Source organism: Chelonoidis abingdonii, chromosome 3 (assembly GCF_003597395.2).
Source record: "Chelonoidis abingdonii isolate Lonesome George chromosome 3, CheloAbing_2.0, whole genome shotgun sequence".
Classification (NCBI taxonomy): Eukaryota; Metazoa; Chordata; order Testudines; family Testudinidae; genus Chelonoidis; species Chelonoidis abingdonii.
In genome coordinates, this window is record NC_133771.1 from 102,600,616 (window position 1) to 102,628,292 (window position 27,677).

The window sequence follows — 27,677 nt, forward strand, 5'->3', positions numbered from 1 at the left end:
CTGCCATTCATGCTTGGGAGGCACTCCCTGTAAACAGTCTCAAAGCTACCTTCTTAAACGCCTTCAAAACCCTCCTTCAAACTTTCCTTTGCCATGATGCCTACTAAAAACTTGACAACAGTTAGGCTGCTGGCTACTCCTGGGGGAATTCTGCATCACTGCACATGTGCAGAATTCATGTCCCCCACAGATTTATTTGTTTCCCCACAGAAAAATGACTTCTGATGGGAAAGAAAAGGGAAGCTGGAAGAGTGCTCACCCATCCCTCCCCAGCAGCACAGGCACAGGCCTGGAGCAGCTAGTAGAGACATAAATCACTGCTGGGAAGGGAGGGGGACTGGGCAGTCATACATGTAAGAGAGAGACATTATGACCCTCTTACACACTATTGTGGCATGCTCGGCGTGGAGGGACAGGTCTTTGGGGTGTTTCTGAGGAGGCAGGCATGGGACAGGTTCTGTCCCCTTCGGCAGAGCAGAATGTAGCAGCCTGCCCACTTAGTCAGTTGTTGCCATTGTTCTTTGTGAATTCCCCCAGAAGTATAAAACAGGTGTAAAATTTTTAAGGCTCCTTCACATTGCCAGAGTGGTATAAAGGGACAGTATGGCCTTATAAATGCTTATGGTGCTTTAGTGATTAGAACTCATTTAAATTTTTGGACTGAAAAAGTATGATCCATGAACTGTTTGCTACTGACCTGTCTGGTGATGGTCAGTAACCAATGTAAATTGTGAGTTTGATTCCCCAGCCCTCACTTGCTCTTCAGTTGCCTGTGATGTAACACTGAGCATATGGCTGCATATATTGCTTGACTGATAACTAGAAATTAAGGGTCAAACCTAGCTACATTACTGGTTGGGGTTTGGGGATTTCCCCTAGTGCTCCTCGCTCCCATTCTCCAGCCATTGTATTGTAGTTTAAATAAATTACCTAAGTAATTTAAACCAGTGTGATTATATTGACCATCCACAGGCATGGCCACCTGCAGTTCCCAGCGGCTGTGGTTTGCCAGGAGACGGAGCATCTTTTTGTTCTGTTTGTACAGCACCTAGCACAGTGGTGTCCTGGTCCACAACTAGAAATCCTAGGCATTATGGTAATAATAATAATAAATAATAATCAGAAGAAGAAGAAGTAACACTTCAGCACCTCTGATTCTATCCATTAGAGAGCAGAGGCACCCATACACACCACCAGGCGCTACATTACAAAACAAGGACCAGAGGACATGATCATATTGGTCCCTTCTGACCTACGAGTCTATGAGTCTATGAGACATGGAAATCAGCAAAGTGAGGCTGAGGTGGGCAAATTTACTGTTGCTGGAAAAATAGCAGAATTTTTCCCTTCGCTGCTCACCCTTTGACATCATTCACATCACAGCTAGGGACTTACAGAAGAATTGTTATCACTGATGAGTATCTCTCCACTAGATGCACATAGGAGGTACATAGTGGGTAAGAAATTCCTGATATTAACATTGAAGAGCAGACTCTATTATTGGTCTTGTACAGCTGCTTAGAGTGAGATGGCATATAAATGGAGTACAGTAGAAATGGCTTTTTATTCTTTTTTCACCCCCGGTTTAGCTTTAGCCCTTCTTGTGTTGCGGAAGGTCTCAGTGATTACCGGTGTACCGCTTGCCCACCTGGATATGAAGGCCAGTACTGTGAAAGGTATGGTAATTGTGTGGTCTGAGATAGAGAGAAAGAATTAGAAAGGGAACAATGTAGAAATAGGCATAATGCCTTTCAATGGATGTCAATAAACAACTCAGCATCTTCTAAATATGCTTATTTTGACAAGTTATTGCCTCTTCTATGTATGGTTTAAAAATTGGATTTATCAGGTAGTTTTTCAATTTCTATTGTAAGTTGACAGTGGATAAACTCATTATTATTAATGCTAAAATTCTATTGGTGTAGTTCAGGGGTCAGCAACCTTTCAGAAGCGGTGTGCTGAGTCTTCATTTATTCACTCTAATTTAAGATTTCATGTACCAGTAATACATTTTAACGTTTTTAGAAGGTCTCTTTCTATAAGTCTATAATATATAACTAAACTATTGTTGTATGTAAAGTAAANTAAGAAGCTTCATTTAAAATTAAATTAAAATGCAGAGCCTCCCAGACTGGTGGCCAAGACCCAGGCAATGAGAGTGCCACTGAAAATCAGCTCGCGTGCCACCTTTGGCACATGTGCCATAGGTTGCCTACCCCTGGCTTAGTCTTTTTTTACTCCATGTTCTTTTTCATTGTACTCCAAGATCTAAAGAAAATGATATATTTATCTAAAATTATGTAGAGGACCCGAGGTTAAGAAAGACACATACCACCCATAGGGGTGAGAGGGGAATTTTATTTTTTATATATAAATTGTCCTGATGTCATCCTAAAATTCCCTTTTTCACTATTAGTGAAGCCTTCTTGACCTTGACCACAAAGAAGAAATTTACAGTTAGATTTACTAATAACCAGAGAGACTGCAGTTGTTCTGCCCATAACAACAAATAGCTACATAACACAGTATGAATAAGCTGATCACAGTTAGCAGGAGATTATTAGTACAAATTTCACTTTTAAACACAACAGCCAGGTGGTTTCTTGGGGAGAATTTGGAAGTCTCTTGGTAAAAGGTAGATCGTGGAGGGAGATTTCAAGTTAGTCTGTTGTAGAGTTTTACTTTTGATGGGGCTTGAGTGTCTGCAAAACTTTCTCAGAGCATTAGGCCTTGGCACCACTTTTGCCCAATCCTGCTGCCCTGATTGAAACCCACATGTTGATTACAGGATTGTGCCTATAATTAGCTGGTCAGGCAATATGCAGATTTTTCCCTTACATAAATATATATTGGTTCATAAAGTGCCAAAAAACCCCGAAACTCAAGACTTGTGCTTTTGGGCACTCAACTTGGTATAGTCTTGGCAACTGCAGACAAGATAAATATAATACGCTATGCATTCTTAAGAGGCCAAATCTGTATTCGTATTTATAATGTCTAGATGTTCCCCTGGCTTCTCCGGTGACCCAAGAACTCCAGGAGGGTCCTGCCAAGAATGTGAGTGTGATCCGTACGGTTCACTGCCTATCCCCTGTGACCCTGTCACCGGACAGTGCACCTGCAAACCTGAATCCACAGGGTGGACTTGTGCAGGCTGCAAGCACCAGCATGTGCGTGATGGCATGGAGTGCATTTGTACGTATACTAACATTACCTTGGGGGTCAGGGGGTGTTCATGGTGGTTTGTGTTGCATCTCCAGAGCTGAATCTTGCTGTGGTGCCAGTCGATTCTGTAGCTGTTTTGGTTTGTTTTTCTGAAAATATCCACGAGACTTCTCATTTCCCTAGCATTCTGGTCTCCCATTTTCACAAGCCTCAAGCTGCTCGGAAAATCTTCAGTACAGTTTAATAGCATAATTGAAAATCCACAACAAGGCTCTGAGGGACTTCTTTTAGTCAGTTTCAAAGTTTGCAGTTTTGCCAAAGGTTGGGGATGCTACTGTGACAGATTAAAGATCTGGGTTTATTGAATATTTTAGTATGCTCCTAAATGTTTAATTAGCAGCTCCACTGCTTTTTGCCATGAATCATACATAGACTCTGAAAAGTATTCATCAAGGCTTATAGAAAGCCTTGGACATGCTGGTTCACAACCTCCTGTTGAAATCAAGAAGATAGAAGAAGTCAGGGTACAATCTATTCAGGAACAAAGAATGTCTTTTGTTTTAAAGATAAAATGAATAGCCAATCCAGCCTAAAACACCATTGAGTTACATTATACAAAACTCATACTTTTTGCCCTTGCTTTCAGTTTTTATGTGTTCAGATTGTCTTCTCTTTTATTATTTTTTGGAATTTGGTTTCCATGAAATTGGATATTATGTTTGTTCTGAGCTCAGAGTTTCATTTTTCTATGATAATTCCTTATGTGTTATCAAACGCACGTAAAAATCAGGTTGCAGAACATATTCTTGGACACTTAGTCAGTCATGAACTGACATAAGGCATTTTCTTTAAAAAAGAAAATGAATAGGAACTAATTTAATTGTGATTATTTTCCCCCTCCAGGCCTTCACATCATTGTTCCATTTAAAACAGAATACAGATAGGGATCCAATAATCCCTGGTATATAAGATTTTTATTCTGTGCGTACTTGAATATATTGGCAGGGCACAATGAACTGGTTTTAATGTTTTATCTGAATTTTATTTTGTTATTGAATTTTAATTGAAGCTTTTTTTCATTTTGTGATTATCTTTTCATGTGAGGCTCATATAAGATCAAAGCAGATAGGCACCATAAAACTCAGATTTATTTCCATGTTGGGTAAAATCCTGGAGTACTCATTTAATCGTTACCATTAAACCAGCTAATATGTAATCAGGACAAATTGCAACCGTGCAACACAAACAATGCAAAATAGCCTAAAAACCTAAAATTGACATGGAATAATGTAACAGCTCATATCCGTCAAGAGCTAAGTATGTCTTTCAAATAGTGGAGTCCTGTTTAAAGTATACTAGGCATAACGGGTCTGATGCTGTCAGGTGCAGAACATTGCAGTCATTTGGGCTTTCAGCATCTCTCAGGAAGTGCTCAGAATCTGGCAGGATGAGATTTATAAGTGTGCATACAGTGCTGGCTCTGTTGAAAGTAGTACTCCCACTGCATAGGGGCCAACAGTGTCTTGTCAGTGAACAGAGAGCTAGGTGGGAAACTTCAGTAAGTGCTGAAAAAGGACGCTACACTCTCTGTATAAGTCTGTTAATATCTTCATATATTAGAGAGAATGATAGACAGACCCAATATACCCCAATGTTATAGGGCTTGGTTCTCTGTTGTCCTGCACCTTGTCTTTTCATTTACATTGATGCAATGTGAGAGTAAAGTGCACGTAAAATGCTACCAAATCGGAATGGCAGTGTTCTACGCCCTCTCTTCAGTGTTATCAATGACAGCACAAGGTGCAGGGCAATGGACCATCAAGCCATGCTGTATACAGCTACTTACCTATACAACATTGACCGTATTTTCCAGTGTGGCATCTAAAGTAAGCCATCTAAAGCCATAGGTAGGTACCTAAATGGAAGAGGTCTAATTTTCAGATATGCTGAACATCCAAAACTCCCAGTGAAGTCAATGATAATTTGTAAAATACAATACACTGTATTCATGCAATACTAAGGAAAAATAAGTCTGTGGTTATTGTGTTACTTATTAGAAATATAGACAAAATTGTCAGTGCAGCCTCAACTCAGCTTGTATTTTTGTGTGTATGCAAATGACTTGCATAAATACAAAACAATATTAGGACTGAGTTTGCATGTGCAAATGGGTTTTAGCATTTGCACACACAAAGCTCAAAATTGCATGTAGAAGTGCCAACTTGCAAATGTAAAAACAGAGGTATTTTCTCTAATATGTTTTAATATGTGACCCACATTATTCCTAGTTATGCACCAGAGGAGATTAGTATTGAATAATATAAATCAGATATCACTCTACTCCCCACTTCCACAGGTCTGCCTGCTCCAGTGGCAGGTTGCCTATTCCCCAGCCATAGTGGAAACCCCAGGTAGCCTAGAAACAATATAGCCAGCTCTATGCTTCTCCCTCCTAGCCCATCGAGGGCATTCTAGGGGCATAACAGACACAAGAAGTATTGGTGATACACTGCTGGTCTCCACTGATCACCAGCTGTCAAAGGGCCCACCATGAGCCATTGCAGAGAGGCATCATTTAGAGAAGCTCTGAGGCTTTGTCCTCCTCCCCAAGCCCACAGCTGTACCCAGTTTAGCTCTGGTGCAGCTGAGGATTTGGCCCCTTTATGTTGTTATCCTTCAGCTTGCGTGTATAAAACATTTTTTTTTCTCCGGAAAATGCAATAAAACTCTTATGGCTAACCACTTTCAACTGTAATAAAAACCATAATAATATTGATTAAGTGACTAATAGTGACTAAAATAGTGCAAATTAATGCCGCATAAGGAATATTATATACATTCAGTATTTCAAACAAATGATATGAGTATTCGCCTGGATATTTTTCTTCCCTTCAATAATTTCATTTTTAAATATTGGTGCATTGGTGATAATTGTGATTTAAAGTCCTAGGTTATTAGATGGTTTTAAAATGGTTTAGCTTAATGCAAATATACATACACACACATAAAAGTAATATAAATTTAAAGCATAGTCCTGTTAAACTATTAACACTTTGGTCTATCATGTTTAATATTTGTCCATTGATTTTGGATCATTAACACCAAATGATTCTACTAATTAATTTTTTGGAAGCTAAACTAAACATCTTAATGGTGGAACAATTTAAAGTGACTAGGCAAAAAATAAACAACAGAGAAGTGTGCATTTGCATTTAAATAATCATATTTTTGACTGAACATAAAATTTGTTTATTTACAATATAGTGTCATCTTGTCTAGCAACTATTTCATAACATCATTTTTGTTGCTTAGTAGCTGGCATTTTTGTCTGTGATGTTTTGTAATAATTATATTTTGGAGAGCCACAGGCAGAATGGAAAAAAGGGGATTTTTTAAAACATACAATTGTTGTACAAAGGGAAGAATTTGTTTACAGTCACACAATAACAGAAAGATAATTACATGTGGATAGCATAGACACATGGAATAAAGCTCCTTATTACACTTCCAGAACAAAACAATGTTAGGTCCAGTCTGATGAACAGGTAGAGCAATGATGAGAAAAATTATATCCAAAAATAAATTTCTTCTGAGAAGTTCAATAGTCAAAATAGCCTAGTATGCCTCTGAATTCATTCTACGCTATTTATTTATTTTTAAATGAGTAATTTTGTCACTAATATCATTGCCCCCAACTGATTGGTTCCAGCTGAAACCATCAGATTTTCAAAAATTCCTGGGAGTGAAGAGTTTGTATGCTCAGTATCATGCTGAAGAGGCCTCCATACTAATTAATATACATGATCTTTGAAATTTGTGTTCTCAGGTAATCCAGTTCTAATGTCTTATTGTCCCCTTTTAGTTCAAACAAACAGTAGCCTTCATAACCAATTAGAAAATTAGCAACAGAGCTTATTTTTAATGATGCTGGGAACAAATTGTTTAATTTCAAATACGAAAGATTTTCCCCCAGATTTTCTCTAATTGCTCACATATATTAGTTTTAATTTGTAATAATTTACTCTGCTTAGGCACCCCTATGATGTTAAATAATAAAAATATCTATGTATTTTTCACCACTATAAAATGTCACCATTGACTGACAGCTACCACAGCCCGGTGTCAGAGATACAAACAACACAATATCCTACTTGTAATAGACATTAGTTGTGGTATCTCGGGGATGGGGGTGTAAAAGTTGACCTTTTGACAGTAACCACTATATTTCAGAAATATGTACTTCTATGTTGGAGTTAAACAGGGATGGCCGCAATCCTTTATGCCCATGAGTAACTCAGTGTACGGGTGTTGTCTTTTTGCAGCTCTCTGCCCTTTCACCTGCATTAGTTGGTTTTGGGCATAAAAACTTAAAATTGTGCACATGGCCACAATATGTAACTCGGAGTTCCTAAAGTTCTCACGCTTGTCCTCCCTCCCCCTTTCTCCTCCAATATGGCTTGAGCCAAAGCCTACTGAAGTCAATGAAAATATTTCCATTCATTTCAATCAGTCTATAGTCTGTTGCATCTTATCTTAAATTAGATCCTGATCCTGCAAAGGCTTACAATGCTTAACTTTACGCTCTGTGAGTAGTTCTAGAAACTTCAACTGGACTGCCCAGAATGCATAAAGTCATGAGTGAGTCATTGGAGAATTAGGGCCTTGGATTGTAAACTCATCTGGACAGGAGCTAAGACTTTGTGTGTTTGCACAGTGGCTAGCACAATCCTGATTGGCCCAATCCTGATAAGAGCATCTAGGCTTTGCTGTAATACCCATAAAAAATAATAAAATAATAATTCACCTATTAAGCACTTTTCAGGGGATCAGTTATATGTACAATTCAGACTCATCTGTAAAAGTTTAGTCACAATATTTTGAGATCTGCAGCAATATTTAAACAACAAATCCTTATCCTCAAATATAAGCTCCCAACATGGTACTAATGTGCAAACAAGGACTTAAATGAAAGAGTGAAAAATAAAAGGGAAAGGGAAAAAATGTACAACAAATGGAGAAGCTGGAAAAGATATTTAATTATATAGAATTTTTTTTATTTAATGTAACCCTGTGAAAAGAGATGGACATTGCACTACGCCATGTAGACAACAAACCTGCGCTCTACTACTGGAGAGAGAAAATTTGAGTAAATGTCCTGCCATCAGCCCAGCAATTCCCAAATTCCCCAGCAATGGTGTAGCATCGTCAGCAGCTAGAATTGCAATCCTGTGTGAGGAGGATGCCTTTTTTCTCTACAAAATGGCGTACTCCATGTGGCATCTTCACATGTATGGCTCATGTGAAGTCACGCTGTGCAGAGGACAGCACAATACCATCCTGCATCCTTTCTGGGGTGGCACAAAGCAATAAGTCTGAAAATGGGGTTATGAAAGCAAAAAGTTTGAAAACCATTGCACCAGCCTCTGAATGTTTAAATCTCGGTAGCTATTGAGTCTCAGCCATCTGCAACAAATGGGGGATTATGAACGGTGGAGAATGGAAGTGAACCTGAGCCATAAAATTTTGACCCACATCTGGGTCTGAGTTTTCCCAAAATTTGGAGACACAGAGATCACAGGTGAAATCCTACCTCCAATGAGGTTAATGGGAAAACTCCAAATACATTAAATGAAACCAGGATTTCACTTCTTTTTCCGTAATGAAAAAGGGGTAGAGATTATATAAGATTGATTAGTTTAGTGAGTGCTCTGCACAATCAAGAAAGACACTTGGGATTGATTCCAGCTTCACCCTGCCACTCTCTGTACTGGCAGTGCCTGGGATTGCAGAAAGAGGAGTAGATAGTAGTCAACATTAAAAAAGCAATAATTATCAGAGGTTGCCATATAGTGATATCAGAGATTCCATGGATTTCCCTTATACTTAAACTGGGAAATAACTCTGTGTAATATGATGTGTTGGCACTTTGTTGGTGATGATAATATTTAAGACAAAATTCTGGGTTCAGTTACACAATGCCAATTTCAGCCATAATATTTTGCTCTCTTTTGTCATGCAGAACTTACACTGATGTGAATGGGTTTTCTGCACACGTAGGGAGAGTGGTATATTAGACTTGAGGTATTTGTAGTACTAAGAACAAAATTATGCTCCCAGACACTGGGTTTGCCTTGCTCTGAAGCATTCACTTTTACAAAAAAGTATCAGCATCCATCACCTCAGGAGTGAATCCGTCTCTGCCCTGCTCATCCAGAAAAAACCTTTAAAAGATATAGCGCTGTATAATGATTCAACACACTAGAGCTGACAGTGGTTTTACTACAGTGTTTTGGATCATTATTAGAATATTCCATGTGGGTATTTTTGTAATGGAAATTCCATGTCATATGAGGGCTTGAACGTTAAGAAAGAGAAAATAAACAGAGGAGAATGAGAGATCTTGTGAGATCTTTATGCCATACAAAGGAATTCCAGAAAAAGGAAGACTTGATGGAAAGCCTTTAAAATATGATCTGATCTGTGTGTATTGAAAAAAAATCTGATTCCATTATCATTATCTTTTGCTTTTTTACTTAAAATAGGTAAGTGGGTAGATGTCTGTAAAACATATATCTTAAAAGTGTCATTTATTATGAGATCAGTGTTTTGTGAAACCATTTTTCTTTGGTATACATGCTTTCTGAGACGCCTTTCACTAGGAGGTAAATCAGAATATTTACAGTACATATTATGCATGAGAGATTGTGGTAAAAACTGAAAATACAATATTTTGTATTAATTGCCAGCCGAAAAGATTGTAATAGTGAGGGCATGATTGGCCCCTTACACTTGTGCACTGTTATAATGATCTGAATTTAAAGTTGCATTTGTTAATATTAGACAGTGATTTATGCTGACAGTTTTATAGATAAAGCTTTGGAAACATTTAGTCGTATAAAATACATTCATACTTTTGAAACCTTTGCTATTGCTCAAGTACATTCAGACTGTGTATTGGAGTAACTGTCTCTTCTCCTCAGCTGTGGTCCCGACTTGATGTAGTTCATCTTTTCAGCCCGATTATCAAGCAAGAGGTGTTAATTCATATCGCTTGCTCACAGAAAACTTATCAAATGACAGCTGTTCATTCATTGAGAATACTTCATATTATAAGCTATTCAAATTTTTCCTGTTACGGTAAATTAAGTTTGGTTTTAACTTGCAACCCATTTTAATTTCTAGTCTCTTCAAAAATATTGAGGGCAATTAGAAATTTCTTATTGTCTTATGTAATATACAGAATAAAATAAATCAGAATAAAATAAAATATCCCTAAAAAAATCCCCACACTTTAAAAGAACACTGTATTTCTCTTAGGCAATGGATTTACGCCCCCCAAAATGGCTATCAGATCTGTGTGTCTTCTTGACCAATTAGGAGACAGATGTTGATATGTAGAACACACAGCTTGCTGTAAAACATGCCTTTAGCTTGTGGAAATATGTTTTCTCTCTCTAAACACACAGATTACAAGAGGTGGGTCAGTAATAGACTTTTTGACATACAGGCATAAACCAAAATATAAGAGCCTTCACTAGAATAATTATAAGGCGCTTCATCTCAAGCAACAAACTATTGAGACGTAGGGGGAACAATTAAATGAAGAAAGTATCAGAGGGGTAGCCAGGTTAGTCTGGATCTATAAAAGCAGCAAAGAGTCCAGTGGCACCTTATAGACTAACAGACGTATTGGAGCATGAGTTTTCATGGGTGAATACCTGTCATAAGTAGATAGGTAAGGTAAGGGTTAAGTTTCTTTTACCTGGAAAGGGTAACCAAACACCTGACCAGAGGACCAATCAGAGAACTGGATTGTTTAAAAGTCAGGGGCGGGAGAATTTGTATACTCGGGGTCTTTTGTTTGTTTTTTTTTTCTCGGCTTGGGTAAACAAGTTTCCTTCTAACTCCCTCTTATCTCAAATATTCTACTAAAAAGTCTGTGACGGTACAAAGGAAAAGCAAAGTAATTCGGCTATGAAGAGCTTTGTGTTGTATGTTACAGATGTGTGATGTGTGTCTTTGTTGCTTCTCGGCTGTGAGGGACAAGCTTTCTTCTAACTCCACCTTATCTCAAAGTTTCTCCTAAACATCTGTGAGTAACAAAGGAAAGCAAAGTAATTCGGGCTATGATGAAGGGCTTTTGTGTGTATTTACCATGTATGTTGATTTGTTGGACTGGTTTAATCGGGCTATCTTTTTTAAATCAGACTGTTTTTTCATATTTTTCTTATAAGCAAGAGCCTGTATTGAGTTTTTCTGGCTTAATTTGCAAGATTATTGTTTTGTATTTTCTTTCTTTTTTATATAAAGTTCTTTTGAAAACTGGTGGGAGTTTCTTTTCCTAGTGAGGTAAAGGGATAGGATTTCTGTACCGTCAGGTAGCTGTCTCCTCACGGGAAGACAGAGAAGGAAAGGCCAAAGCCAAGGCTGTTGGTATTTTGCATCTTAATTGTCCTGAGGGAATGAACGCTTATCTCTTGGGAAGCAGAAAAACAAGGTTTTCTTGGTACGCGGCAAGCTAGACCAGGAGGAAGCCTGGGAAGGAGGGGGGAAGGGGTTATCTCTCCTGCTTCTGAGACTCCAAGGGATTGGGAATCTGGGGGTTCCTCCAAGGAAGGGTTGGGGACACCAGAGAGAGGAAAGGGGGGTCAGGCCCTATAGATTCCTGACCTGGTGGCAGCGAGAATATCCAAGCTGGTAGTGAGCTTGGGGGAGTTTCAGGTAAGCACCCAGATTTTGGACGCTAAAGTCCAGATCTGGGACAGTAGGCTATTACCACAATACCCACTTGGGTAATACGTCTTTTAGTCTATAAGGTGCCACAGGACGCTTTGCTGTAAGGTGCCACAGGACTCTTTGCTGCTTTTAAATGAAGAAAGGAACTCATCAAATGACAATATCTATCCTCCTTCCAATGTGGCTAGCCTACATACTTCTTGCTGCACTAAACCAACATCCATTTTCTGTCATGCCTCTCCAAGTAGCTCCTTGGTGTATTAAACCAGTATCCATTCTTCTTTCTACATCCACAATTGGACCAATCCCCTGCTTCACAATTCCACTGGCCTCACCTGATTTAGAATGAGGGAACATTCTGATGACTGTGACTGAACATTATGAAAAGCAGAGGAGATTTAATCTACACAGAACAATAGATTTCAGATGAAACTGTCATTCTGCATTGAAAATCATCTACCAGACATCCTATTTTTACAAAGATGCACATTTTGCTTAATGGTTTCCTACCCATTAGGCAGCTTAAAAGGGTGTTGTTGAGTGAGATAATTACATCCTTGTAAACTTTTAGGCACAGCCCTCTGTGTCTCTTGGCATCCCCAGTGTATTCATTGTTTCACAATTACTCCACCTTCCGAAATGCTGTATAGCTTTACTGAACCTATGTAACACGTTTGTGCATGATGATGAGAGACTCATACTCCTAGAGAGGCATACCCATAATTTTCTGTTTACAAGGTGAATAATTTTCTGTCTACAGGTGAATAACATTAGACTATAAGGTTATGTGAGCTTCTTTTAATGGATGATATAGTACTGGGGAGAAAAGATTCAAACGCCTTTAAGGCATATGCAGTACACAACAGTCAAATAAATTATAATCTGAATAATGAAATGAGATAGAGGAAAGCACTAAATAATGGGAAGTGATCAGCATTTTCATACTGACCCTTTTTGCAATCTGCATTGCAGTTTAACTTGCTTGACCGTGCTGTTATGTGTGGTGTGACTATAAAGTAAATAATGACATGAATTCAAGAGGTTTGCATCTATTCAAATACATGGCAGCACAATCCATAGTTCTTTTTTTTTTAGTGCTCTTTAGATTTGCTGAATTACCTGCCTGCTTTCTCAAGACTTCCTCTAAACTGCTCACCTAAATTAGGATTTTGTACAAGCTAGTCTATAATGTGTAATTTTTCCCCTCTTTATCCCAGGTAAGACTACTAATTTAACTTTATAGGTTTTATATCATACTGTCCCATTATCAAGTTCTAGGCAATATTCCCTAGTTATTGTTTTCATATTTTTTTCTAGTACCAGACATTTGTTGGGTTTAATTATCTGAGATTGGTGGCATTTTCGTTCACAGAATTGTAAGTGTACTGTAAAAGATTTCTGACTCAAACATCTGCCTTAAATGCTTAGCAGGAATAAATACGCTTTACTGTCTCTGTCCTTCCCACAGTTTGTGATGATGAATGCATAGGACTCCTTCTAAGCGACTTGGATCGACTAAACCAGATGACTCTGAGTGTCAATCTCAGTGGCCCGCTGCCTCCTCCATATAAAATGCTGTATGGCTTTGAGAACACAACTCAGGAATTAAAGGTATATGCACACCACACATACATCAATCCAAGGATTCAGTACAAACATGTATACATTTGCCTGTACACATAACAACAGCTAGAAGTAGGGAAAAAGAAAAATTAAAGGTTTAATTGCTTCAAACTTGTCACAGTTGGTAAATAGTTATTAAAATTATGTATTTTGACTTATGCTAATAAGTAAATCATGCAGTAGTAATTTATGTTTGTTCACTTGGATGGAAGGAAATATATGGCAGGCATAGAGACAATGAAAAGAAATTCTAGTAAAAATAAATAGTATTCTTGTTAACAGTCCATAGAGCAGTTACATTGTAGTGAGTGCACTGTATACTCTACCACATGCATATATTTTATATCCCACATTAAAAGATTTAAAGCTGTCAGGACCTCTGAGTAAACAGTTTTGAATGGGTGTGACATTAGTCATTAGTGTCAAAAAAGGAGTTGCATCTGCAATGAGAAGAAAGCTTTGATGTTTCTTCCCTCCATTATTTCTGAAGCCCTGCAATCCATGAAATGCTTTTTTCCCCCCAGCATTTGCTATCACCTCAGCGAGCACCAGAGAGACTCCTTCACTTGGCACAAAAAAACCTGGATACCCTCGTGACAGAGATGGACGAGCTACTGACAAGAGTAAGTCTGTAGCATTCTGAGGTAAAGCTAGAGGTTGTTTAAAGGGGTGCTTCTAAGTGACAGACAAAATTCTTTTTGAAGACGAATTAAACATGAATGAATAGCTGAATTATAAATCACTTTTCACTCCCAAAGTGCCAGTTTCAAATCGTTCCCCACCCCTCCCCGATATCGTCTTTTTTTGGGGGGGGCATTATGTTGAGATGTGTTCTTTTCACATAAACATATAATGTAAGCAGAAGCAGGTACTCAGCAAGAATGAAAGGATTTGAGAAAGATAGTGCTAAACAAAAGAGAGCCATTATTGTGGCAAATATGAACAAGTCTCAAAAGAGTTGCTGCTAGGAGTTATTTTACAAAACCAACAGGTTAAACCTCCAGATTATCACAGAGTGACTCCTGTGGCTGGAGCCTGTCTTTGGAAAATAGAGTCCTTCAGCAAGTGAGTTAGTAGATTTCTCTCATTTCCCTCTGCATTGAAATGTTGCCTCTTGAGCAGTCTTTGGATTTTTGCAGAATCATGTAACACATAACACGCATAATAAATGGAAGGAAAGGGAGGTTGATGGTAATGAATATAAATCAGAAGTTAGGAATTGTAGGAAATTGATAAGGGAATGGATAAAAGGAGAAATCTATGGCCAGCCAAGTCAGGTACAATAAGGAGGAGTTTTTAAAATATATTAGGCACAAAAGGAATCCTGACAATGGAATTTGGTCCATTACTAGATGGAAATGGTAAAATTATCTATCATAATACAGAAATGGTAGAAATGTTCAGTAAATATTTCAGTTCTGTATTTGAGGGAAAAGAGATGATATAGTCTTATTGTATGGTTATGATAACATTCTTTCCATTCCGCTAGTATCTCTGGAGGATATTAAACAGATTATTCTGAAGTTAGATATTTTTAAAGCAGCAGGTCTAGATGACTTACATCCAAGAGTTTTAAAAGAGCTGGCAGAATTGCTCACTGGACCTTTAATGTTGATTTTCAATAAGTCTTGGAGCACTGGGAAAATTCTGCAAGACTGGAAGAAAGCTAATGTTGTACCAATTTTTGAAAAGGGTAAATGGGATGACATGGGTAATTATTAGGCTTGTCAGCATGATATCAATTCTAGGCAAGATAATGGAGCAGCTCATATGGGATTCAATTAAAGAATTAAAGGAGGGTAATGTTATTAATGAAATCAACATGAATTTATGAAAACAGATGCTGTCAAATGAACTTGATATCTTTTTTTGATGAGATCACAAATTTGGTTGATAAAGGTAATAGTGTTGACGTAATATACTTAGACTTCGGTATGGCATTCAATGATATTGCATAACATTTTGATCACAAAACCAGAACGATATAAAATTAACATGGTACACAGTAAATGGATTCAAAATTCGCTGACAAGTGTCTAGGTGTAATTGTAAATGGAGAACCATCATCAAGCTTGTGTGGGGTCCTGCAGGGATCAGTTCTGGGCCATACGCTATTTAACATTTTTATCAATGGCCTGGAAGAAAACATAAAATCACTGATAGCATTTGCAGATGACACAAAAGTTGGAGGATTGTTAAATAATGAAGAGAGTAGCTCACTCATTCAGAGCGATCTGGATCACTTTGTATTATGGGGTGCAAGCAAAAATACATGTTTTAATATGGCTAAATGTAAATATATACATCTAGGGATAAAGATTATGTAGGCCATAATTACGTGATGGGGGACTCTATCATGGGAAGCAGTGATCTGAGAAAGAAATGGTGGTTGTGGTGGGGCTGAACATGAACTCCCAGTGTGACACAGGAGCCAAAAAAGCTAATGTGATCAGGAGATGCATAAAGAGGAGAATTTTGAGTAGCAGTAAAAAAATTATTTTACCTCTGTATTTGGCACTGGGGTGACCACTGCTGGAAGTATATAGGTCTGATTACAGTCTATAAGTATCTACATGGAGAACAAATATGTAATATTGGGCTCATTGGTCTAGCAGAGAAAGGCATAACATGGTCCAAGGGCTTGGAAGTTGAAGCTAGACAAATTCAGACAGGAAATAAGTTGAACGTTTTAAATGGGAGCAATTAACCACTGGAGGAAATTACCAAGGGTGATGGATTCTCCATCAATGACAATTTTTAAATCAAGAGTGGATGTTTTTCTAAAAGATCTGCTCTAGGAATTATTTTGGGGAAGTTCTATGGACTGTTACACAGGAAGTCAGACTAGTTGATCACAGTGGTCCCTTCTGGCCTCAGAGTCTTTGAATCCTTTTCAGAGGGGTAGCCATGTTAGTTTTTATCAGCCAAAACAATGAGGAGTCCTTGTGGCACCTTAGAGACTAACAAATTTATTTGGGCATAAGCTTTTGTGGGCTTATAACCCGCTTCATCCGATGCATGGAGTGGAAAATACAGTAGGCAGGTATAAATATACAGCACATGAAAAGATGAGAGTTGCTTACCGAGTTGAGTGAATGTGGCCTATTCCCAACAGTTGACAAGAAGGGGTGAGTATCAACAGAGGGAAAATTATTTTTTGTAGTGACCCAGCCACTCCCAGTCTTTATTCAGGCCTAATTTGATGGTGTCAAGACAACGGATCATGTGATATGGTCTGAATGAAACCTGGAGGCATGTAGGTACGTATAGTGGTCAGTAGATTTCCGGTACAGGGTGATGTAATTCTTTATTAATCCCTTAAAAGCATAATTTTCTCTTTCAAATCCCCTGGGCCTGAATATTTCAGAGAAATAATACACACATTTGTGGGATTGCCTCTCACACACAGGTACCACAGGTTCACTCAGTGTTCGCGATGGAGTTTTAAAGTGCCCAGGAGATCTCAGACATATTATAGAAAAGGTTTTGCTGTTTATGCATTTTGGTTTGCCTGTTTTAAATAGTCACATGATCTGTTTGTTGTGGTTGTTCATTTCTCATTAAGCTGTACAACAAGTGGTTCTCAATTTACCATTGTGGGCCACATATGCAGCTCTCTGTGTATCAGGTGGGCTGCATCCACACAATATATATATTACCTGTATGGCCCTGAGGATGTAACATTGGCCGCAGTTGTGTGCTGATTGGGCTGCAAGCGGGCCGCAGGTTGAGAACCACTGCTATAGAGCACTGTGCTATAAAGCTGCTCTCAGCACTGAGAGTTGTTTCCATTCCCAGTTAAGAAGCAAGACAGAGAAATTTCTGATTTAAAATCAAATCTACTTATCACAAAGAGTCAATTATTGGGGCTATCAAAATGGCAATTGCATTTACAGTGATAAATCAAATAATTTTTAAACCACTTTTATTTTGAGAAGGTGAGGGTCTCTGGATGTCACTTCTATGTGCTAGTTATTGTTTTTATTAGGAAAGCTTTTATTTCAGATTAGAGCTTCAGTGCAGAGATTGGAATATTGTTAGATCATCAGAGAGAGTCTGAAAGGAAAATAATATAAAGTGTGCCACCTAATGGTCGAGAACTCTGAAAAGGGGAATTGATATCAGCAGTGCTGAAGTTCAAGTATTTGATGGAACATTAATATAAAGGACTGGCAGACCTGGAGAGATGATATTCAGCAAAGTAGTTGAATTGCTTCTCTGGACATTAATTAACACACACACATGACACTGAGAGTTGTATTGCTAATATCAGCTGCTGAGTATGCACCTGAAATTTTAGAAGTTCCATGTAATTTTAAAAAGTGACAAAAGTGACAATAAAGTGGCACCTTATAGACTAACAGACGTATTGGAGCATAAGCTTTCATGGTTGAATACCCACTTCGTCAGACGCATGGGTATTCAACCCTTTCCATCAGCTCATTCTTTTCTCCCCATTCTGGCTCTCTATTTGACTTTATTCTCCCTCACCCACATTTCCATTCATTCATTTCTTCCAATCCACCCTTACTGAGACTCAGGTGGTGCATTGGGGACTGCACTTGTAAGAGCTGAGCTTCCCAGCGAGAATGTCAGAAAACCTCTTCACTCATACCTTACCCTGCAAATCAGGATGTCCCTATGTCCATCATGACAGCCTCCACAACTCAGAAAACCCTGTTACTGGATCTGGAAAAGCAGGCGGCCGAGGCAACGTTGGCTGGGGCTGTAGGTAGGAGGAAGTACTTGAAGAGGGGTCCAAAACCTGCCTATGTGTAGCCAATCTGAATTAGCTAAATATATGTCTGCATTGCATGTTCACTCCACCTGAAGCATGTGTTCAGTAGAAGCTCTTGGTGAAGCTATTTCCATGGTGGCATGCAGCAGGGTGGAAGCAGCACCACAGTAGGAGTCCCTTCAGTCAGAGAAGATGGTATTAGAAGATCCTATCACACAGAGGGAGAAGTAGAGCTGAACACAGATGCTAATATTTGTATGGATTTCAGTTTTGGCAGAAAGGGATCCAAATGCAATGGAGAATAAAGATTATATATATGGAAGTGTGCCACCTGTGAACCCTAGCCACACAAGATGCTTGTAAGGACCGCAGGACTTAAAAACATTCCCTCTTCCTGAATTTCCATGGGATAGAACCTTGTGTCTAAAATTCTATAACCTTTGAACCTCCCCAACCCTGTTTAAAAACTCATTCATGGATATCACTCTACCACCTTCCTCTACTTCTTATCTGGCTGGCTTTGGTAGTTGCTCAGAAAGGAGTTTGAGATGTAACTTTCAACATAAGCAGTGTTTTCTTCAGTTGAAGCCTGCCCTTGTAGATAGATATGGGGAATTCTAATGAACTCAATACATGGAAAATAGCACTTTATTCACAAACAACAATACCTGATTGTCTATGTTATGGTGAGACAGTATCGGAGTGATGCTATCTGTTGTTTAATTTGGTTTGTAGAGTTGAAGTTAGGCTGAAAAAGAGAAAAAATAAAGTGAAAAATGTATTTTCCAGTAGAGCAAATTATGGTTGAATACAAAAAGCATTCAGTGGAGCTGAATGGGTTTAAAGAGTTAAGGTAATGGTCACAGAGGGGACATAGAAACTATTCAAAAACAGATTAATGTGTGCCAAAATGTAATACATGGCATACGGCAATAAATAGTGAAAGTAAAAAAAGGCCAATCTGAATTAATATGAATGTGAAAAAAGTAATCAAGGATAAGAAAGGTATATGCAAGTTATAAAACATCATTTGTAGTGAAGAACTAGAACATTATAGAACAAAGTGAAACTGATGTAAACCATTCTACGAAAATCAAAGACAGAGAATAAAAGGATGATTGCTGGAGATGTGATGATAAATAATAGGACAATTCTCAAATACATGAGGACAAAATGACATCAGAAATGCCATCCTGGATAAGACCAGTAGTCCATCAAGATAAGGCACATCCAGCAATCACCTGTACTGGATGCCCTGTATAATTTACCAAGCCAGTTCTGCCTCTGAGGCATATTTTAAAGGTTTGATCATCCAGTAACATAGGCATAACTTGCATAGAAATGATGAGCCCATGTTCTTTTAATGGTCAGGGTAAGAAGGAAAGACTAGTGCTTCTACTCACCTCAACCATTTTTAATGTAAATTACCTATGTTGTAATGGTAGATCAGTATAATAGATTGAAATCATCCATGGATTTTATTTCAAGGACAAATTTGGCCATTTATGCTTCAAGTACCATAAATTATTATATTTCTTGGATTTTTAATGCCATTTCTGTGCAGTGACAAGTACTGTATTCAGTTTTCCTGAGCAGATTTAGGGATTCCTGAGCAAGATCTAGTGTGATAAGTAAGGATTCACACACAGCCAGCTTGGACAAGACTCAAAGTTTTAAAGTGTCATTAATTTCCCTGGACTAGATTATTGCAGTGCTTGTTCGGATCTGAGAACAGGGTTTGCATAGCTGTAGCCAGATAAAATGTAAGCTTGCTCCAAATCACATAGATCTTTCAACCCTTTCCAAGGAACTGGAGAGAGCATGATGCCCTGTTGCCAGGGACTTTCCTTCTGGGCAATCACATTCCTAAACAAACAGCTTATATTCCTCCATGAAATAGTGTTTACACTCAATATATGAACTGTTTGGAAGAAATGGTCAGATATCATATGGTGAATGTAGGTGTATTATAAATAGGGATGTTCTGAATGTGAAAATAAAGATGAATGCATTTGGATTTTTTTTTCTTACTAGTGCTTTGTCAGACTTGTGTTTGATGTTCATCTCCATCCTGATATGTTTTGATTCATTAAGACTATAAATCATGTAGGTACTCATAGTCAAAACTGGATTGATCACTTGAAAATGTTATATACAAAAGATTTTAAGCAAAATGAATGAGAGTAATTCTTCTTCCTTTTTTTTCTCTTTTTTCTTTCTTCCTCCACTTAATTAATGTATTGATTTAAAATTCTACTAACTTATTGAAACAGGCCGTGTCTTCTTCAAAAACACCTCAGGGGACATAACAGGTAGGGAGTACTGTGTATACTGCACTCTGTCATCAGGAAATCAATCACATAGTGAAACTAGTGGAAGTACACCCTAAAGTATCCATTAAAAGCTTTTGAACAACATTGCTTTAAACACATTCAAAGAATGTTCTCAACTTGAGTCCCTTTGTGTGCTGTTCCACACAACTAACATTTCCAAGAACTAAAAATAAAGCCTTCCAATTTCCATGTAATGGAAGAGGAAATAAAATGTAATTGTGTACTTGAGCAGTGTGTGTCATTTCCAGTACATCTGATCAATAATTCATCGATTGCCTTTTGCCTGAGGAAAGATTTGCAAGTGGATTCAGCCTGTGGGAATATCTCCTGGTGCAGTCTTGTCATGCCCATTAATTATACTTTTCCTCAATTTGGATCACTAGGCTACCAAGGTGACGGCAGATGGAGAACAAACAGGGCAGGATGCTGAGAGGACTAATGAGAGAGCCACGTCTCTTGGACAGTTCATCAAGAACACACTCCAGGCTGCGGAAGGTATTAGAAAAAGAAAACTATGGCAGTTGCTTCTCATGGAAATTGAAAGACAGTAGGGAAAGAGACAATGGGAGAGTGAGAGAGCATTAGCTGGTAGATGTCCTGTGATTTAAGAGTCAGGCTAAGAAGCTCCAGCAAACTATCTGCAGACTTCTGTGATCGACAGGGTGCAGTTCATAACAACAATTAGTGGATTGGTAATTATGAGCACAGGCTAGCAAGAAATTGGATGTGTTCCTTCAGGAATGTTCCAGTTCTTGAGAACAGCTATTATGATTACATAACTAATGGGTGCCTTCTGCTAAGCTGTTGTTTATTTTAAAGGCAGTTAAAAAAAATTCATTTGGGCAGAACAAAAAAGCCTCATATAATTTTATCATTTCACTTGGTGCATTGAGGCTACATCTTAATTTCTCAGAATGACTTCAAAAATACATTACTACTTGCTGCTAATGAACATCTGCTGCTTGGAATTTGCGAGCGAGTCCTAGCCATGAACAATGGCATTGAGCCAGTTCTCCCCCAAGAATTTAATTCTCTGCACCTACAAATGCAGCTGAGAATCACGAGCGGAAAGATGGCAGCCAGCTTCAGGAAGCAGAACCTAAATACTCTACAAAGCTATAAAATAAGAGAAAGGTAAAGACATTTGAAAAACCTGGCTTCTTATAATTAACTGTAGTTTAATTTGAGAAATATCGGGCTGCATTCTGCTCTCCTATTAGACTCTTACTACCCCTCATTGTTTTCAGTGGAGTTGTATGGGTGTTACTTACAGCAGAATATAGCCTATCCATTTAAAAAAAAAATTGTCACCAGACTATACTGTAGATTAATTTTATATTGACTTTCATGTAATGAATCCCAATGTGCTCCACCTGGTAGAACTAATCAGTTATTTAAAATATCTTTTTATCTTGCAACCCTGACATAAAACAAGTAAGTGTTAAAAAAACAACATGAAAAGATCTGCAGTTTTCAAAGTGAATTTAAACAGAATTAGGCTGAGCTCCTTGCACTCAGGGTGGGTGAGGAAATATCTTTTATTGGCCCAACCTCTGTTGGTCAGATAAAAAATATTTCCTCACCCGGTTTGTGTCCCTAATATCCTGGGACCAACTTGGCTACAAAAGTGCAGACTCCGTGCTCTTAGACTAAAGTGAGTTTGAAGGATGACAAGTCAAAGCTGTTGCTCCACAAAGTTTGTGTCCAGTGTTTGGAATCACCACAGAAGATGCTTCTGGCAGGTTCCCAGGGACAACTGGTAACATAGAATTAAAAGATTTTGATGGGATTGAAACAAATACGCATAATATCCTAGAAGTAGAGAGAGTGTTTGACCAGTAACCAAGTCAGCATTTTTAAAAACAGATGAAAATGTGCTTCTGGCACCAGTTTTTGTTATCAACCATTGCTTCTTTACCAGTCAATCAACATCCAGGGTTAACCAACACTGTGAATCAAACTTAAGGGCAAGTTTTGCCCACAAGTACATCTATGCAAACCTGGCAGACGTTAGGTACTAAGGCCAGGAGCCACAGAAGGACTTAGGTGTTACAACACTAAGCTTCACAATGTCTAATTTTATCCACCTAGGAAATTGCAGGAACAGCACTCTGATCCACAAAGCCTGAGTTAGGCACCTAGGCTTCCCATATAATTAATGAGGAGAAATAGGTGCCTTAGAATGTGATCCATAAAAGCAGCATGTTAGGCAAGGAACCGCCTAAGCTAGCCAATGGGAGATATTGATGAGAGGGGTGTATCTTAAGCCCCACCCCTTTCATAGAGATAGGCACCTAAATCAAGACTGGCAGGGAGGTGCCTGTCTCTGCTAGTCAGGGCTGTCCCTAGGAGGGTGCAGGGCCCAGGGTGGAAGTGTTGAATCCATCACTTCTGGGACTGACCTGTCTCTTCCAGGACCAACCGTGCCAGCCAATCGCACCGGCCTGTGGGGCCCTCCAAAGCGCAGGGTCTGGAATGGTCACCCCGATTAGCTGTATCCAAGGGCTGCTACTGATCCACAGCTGGGAGCCTCTCTTCAGGAGTCAGGCAGCTTAGCAACCTAAATTGTTTGTTGTGAGAATGATTGAGGTGCCTGCCTTACTCCACACAAAACTGCTGTTGGTAAATAAATTCCTGAAGAGCCATTGAGCCACAGACAGTGAGAGTGAGTAATTCTTTAGCCTGGCAGTTAGCATATCCATCTGTGAGCCTTTTAAAATCTTTTCTCCCTATCAAGCAGAGGGGGGAATGGAACAAGGGTCTCCCATATCCCTTACTATTGGGCTAAAATTTATAACATGGGGACCCCCACCCAGAGTTTTGAATGGTACTTGGTCAGACTGGATCTCACATGCACGTTAGGGGCTGAAAACTTGTCTTCCCCCAGTTTGTGGCTCTCTCTGGGGCTTAGGTGAGAGATAAGTGCCAGGACACCTACAAGGAGGCAGCAGTGCACATGTCCAGAGGCAGAAACTGAGGCTCCAAGGGAAATTATACTGCAAAAAAGCAGGCACCACATGAGTTCGGACACCTAGAGGGGTAGGCAGCAGCTAAGCAGAAGTTTTGCGGATCTCAGTGGAGCCTAAGTCTGATGGTTAGGGGTTAAGTACCTCCATGGACCTGAGCTTAAAAATCTGATCTCATGAAGTTCTCACAACCTTGAAGATTCCTGATTGACTATTGAGGAGTGAACAGTAATGTTCCTGAAAGTGGAACGTTCCATTCTACCAGGGTGCTCTCTTAACAAAAGCATTCATATAAACAAACAGGCAGAGGATAATAACTAGGAATAAAATGCCGCAATGATCCTATTAAGTAAATATGTACTTTTGCATACTGTGGCAAATTGCCGGCACTATTATGATGGGTCTTGCACTTTCTCTTCTTTGGAGGGGGTTCAGGGTGCCATTTCTTGCTCCTAAATTGGAATATTAATTGCCCCACTAGTGTCCTAGAGGAGGGGAATGGAGAGGGAGGGACCTGGGCCCACCCTCTACTCCAGGTCCCAGCCCAGAGCCCCTGAGGGTAGTGGTGAATCACTTGAACTGACGGTTCCTTCCCCTGGGCTACTTCCCTCACCTGTCCTTCAGCTTGTGGGGGGCTTCCTGCCCTCCCTCTGCACAAACCAGGTGCCCCTTACCTAGGATCTAGGACTTCTTAGCCCACCACAGCACTTCTCCAAACTTTCCTCTGCTTCCCTTCAAACTGTTCTCTGCTCCAACACCAATCTTTTCTGCTCCAACTCCTCCCCTGTCTGATTGAGGCGGGGGGGGGGGTTATCAGGTGACTGGCTTCAGGTGCTCTAATTGGCTTCAGGTGCTCTAATTAATCTATAGCAAACTTTCTTCTCTCTACAGGAAATAAGGCTCCCTTCTAACCCTCTCCTGCTGCCCTCTGGCCATGCTGTATCACCATACTTATGGCAGGATAGTTCAAGAAGTGCTTTGTTTTCTTTCATAGTTTTCACCCATTCTACTGACAAGATGCCACCTTTGTGGCTGAAGTGATATTCCTATTTCTATATATTGATTTATATAAAGAGAGTGCATGAACTGGCATTTATACAAAGCCTTACTACCACGTGCACCAGCAGACACTCACCTTGTCTGGCATGAGAACAGAACGTTTGTCAGATAACTCAAAATATTTAATATATAAAAGATATGCTTAAGTAGGAAAAATATATATTCTGTCTAATGTAATATTTTCTGTGCTGGTGGTGATGATAAATATAGAATATATGGCTTTTGTTGTTTATCTTTGCTTCATCTGCACTATGTTCACTAACCCATTTCTATAGGACTACTTCTCACTTTCCAAACCAGTGAGTAGTTGTACACAACCATCTTTAAAAACCACAACAAAATGTGCCAGTAAAATGTTTCCTTTTTTCTCCTCAAATTTTGAATTTCCCCCAAATAGACTCATTGCCGTTCATAGACAGGGACTATCCAGCCCCGAAGCAGTAGCATCACTGTAGTCTGATAACTTGCAACTCAGCAAGATTACGACGTGCAGGTTGTCTTCTTTACAGCTGGATGAACAACATTCGCTTCTAACCTTTGTAGGTGTGAAATATAACTTATGTCCAGTAATTTCTATTTTAGGTAAATCTTAGTGAATTCCAAAATTATCTATTTCTTTCCATTTAAAAAAAAATTAAAATTGGGTGCCTATCCACATGCATAACAGTTCTTACAAGGAATAAGCACTCAGTAGCATAACAAAGTCCATGCCCCCGCCCCACTTTAAATTAACCAGCCAGAAATTTAAAACAACAAAATATATACCATGTCACCCCAAAATCCCATTCTTTACCCAAACTTCAATCCTTCCCTACAGACCTAGCAAATAAAGAGTCCTTGCAGTGTGCCCTAAAGTTCATATAATTGGTTATATGCTCAGACCTGTACGGTTAGACTAATAGTAAAGGGGACTAGTCCTGCAGTGAGCTCTGTGTGGGCATTCCCCTGTGCCTGCATGGAGTAACATTCAAGTCAATGAGGCTCCACACAGCTGGAAGGATCTGCCCACGTAGCAAGGTTCTTTGCAGGATTAGGGCTTAAGGAATACAAAAAACAATGACACATCTATAACAATTCTCTGATGAATTGTAAAATCGCTTTTGTTGTTGCTTTTTTGTTAAAGCTGTAGGATAAAAATTTCAAAAGTGATTACATCCCAGTTTGAACAGAAACTGAGGGTATGTCTGCACTGCAATCCCCAGCTGTGACTGCAGCACATGTAGACATACCCAAGCTAGCTTTGAACGAGCTAGCTCAGACAATAGCAGGGAAGCTGCAGCAGCATGGGCTAGCCACTACAGTACATACCTGTGCTACTGCAGCTTCACTGCTATTGTTGTTTTTAGATGAGAGCTAGCTAGGGTATGTCTGTCCATGTTGCAGTCACACCTCTGACTGCAGTGTAGACATATTCTAAGGCACTTTGCATCCTAATCTTATTGAAAGTCAGTGGAACTTTTGCTCCTAAATGCCTAAATCATTTTTGAAAATGGATCTTAGGCAGGGCCACCGAGAGCGGGTTCGGGCCCTGGTGAAAAAAAATTTTCAGGCCCTCCAGCAAGGGCGTACCGGCTAACCAGGGCCGATGAAGCCAGGCCCCCTTCTGGATTGCCGGGCCCCAGTAGTTTGTACCAGCTTCTCCTCCATCTCGTCAGCCCTGGTTTAGGCATATAGGTGCTTTAGAAAATTTTACTCACAGTATATTCTGAATATACCATGGGGTGTTATGGCATAAATATTCTATCAGTACTAGAATGAGATGCCCTGCAGAGTGGCTTTGGCATTTATGAGTAATTCAACCATCTTGAATACATGCCCATAAACTTTTATACACACCACTGTGCAGTCTATCCCTTTTTGCCCCCTTCTTCCCTTCTGTGTGCCTGTGTGTAAACTCATAAGCTTGCACTCTTTCACCAGAGCTCGTTCACTCTCCATTTTCAGAGGGGGATCGTCATTTATTCTTCTTATCATTAGTAAACTTGAATTTTAAAAACAGTAAACCGTCCTCTAAAACTCATTTACATTTCACTTTTTCATTCAATTTCTTGCTCCACCCCCTCACTCTCTGCTCAGTGTCCCAAATTATCATCTAACATTTCAAGGGTTTGGTACCTATTTTCTATATGTATTTCTTACTTTAGATATAAAACCTTCTCACTTTAATTACTGTGCCTGAAAGTGAAATACAATAAAGGATTTGATGGAACATATAACATTTTCTCATTTGTTCCTGATCATTGGATTAACTGCCCTTTATATCTCACAGCAGGAATACCCATTGCAAATTGCATTTCCATTGGTGATGATGATGATGTGCAGATGCTGAAAGTCTCTGTGTCACTTTTATTTACTTATTCCCTATATGTGTTTTTTGCCCCCCTCTGCAGCTGTAAATGAAAATGCTGTAAAACTGAATGAGACACTCCGAATCCAAGATAAGACCCTGGAGAAAAGTCTTCAGGCTCTGCAGAGTGATATTGATAGAATGATGAGAGAACTGAGGAGAAGAAAGTTGAACGTGCAAGAAAGGGCAGCCCAAGATGAGTTAGAGTAAGCAGAAGGGCCACAAGCTTCTACCTCCTGAGCCCAATAAGATAAGTCTGATTAATGTAACTGTAATCCATTCCGATGGAATTTCAAAACTGGAGGCCACCAAAACATAAGGGGAAAGGATTCTGATATTTCATGTCTATTTTGTAGCCCTTGGATTCCTGAAAATGCTGACATTTGTGTTAAATTATCCACCAGCAGAGGCATTCAGAAGGATACGTTTTTCCATGTTTGAATTATTATAGGCCAAAAGGACTTTTGCCATTGACTTCAACAAAAAAGTTGGGTAAAAATTAGCATTACCATGAAAAAAATTGTCTGGAAATTCTCTGCTCAGACTCTTTCTGGAGTTATTAAATCATTCTATAAGGGAAAGAGATACAAATGCTATCCTTAAAATTATGTATTTATACTTTTTGAAATTCATAGTTTTCAGGAAAAAAAAGCCTTTTTGAAACATTTCCATTATGAAGGGGACTGCAACCCTTGTGAGTACTTTGAAGT

General features: G+C 39.1%; 1 protein-coding gene across 4 annotated transcripts in view; it reads left to right on the forward strand.

The window, feature by feature from the left end:
- The window catches only part of LAMA2 (laminin subunit alpha 2), a 490,975-nt gene that overhangs the window by 367,276 nt on the left and 96,022 nt on the right, over nucleotides 1-27,677 (forward strand). For 3 of the 4 annotated variants that reach the window (XM_075063935.1, XM_075063937.1, XM_075063938.1), the window contains 6 exons: nucleotides 1,590-1,676; nucleotides 3,002-3,195; nucleotides 13,370-13,512; nucleotides 14,049-14,147; nucleotides 20,979-21,090; nucleotides 27,011-27,173. In XM_075063935.1, the coding sequence (XP_074920036.1) occupies nucleotides 1,590-1,676; nucleotides 3,002-3,195; nucleotides 13,370-13,512; nucleotides 14,049-14,147; nucleotides 20,979-21,090; nucleotides 27,011-27,173 (798 nt within the window). The remainder of the gene's footprint in view (nucleotides 1-1,589; nucleotides 1,677-3,001; nucleotides 3,196-13,369; nucleotides 13,513-14,048; nucleotides 14,148-20,978; nucleotides 21,091-27,010; nucleotides 27,174-27,677) is intronic. The other variant, XM_075063936.1, reaches the window with a different exon arrangement.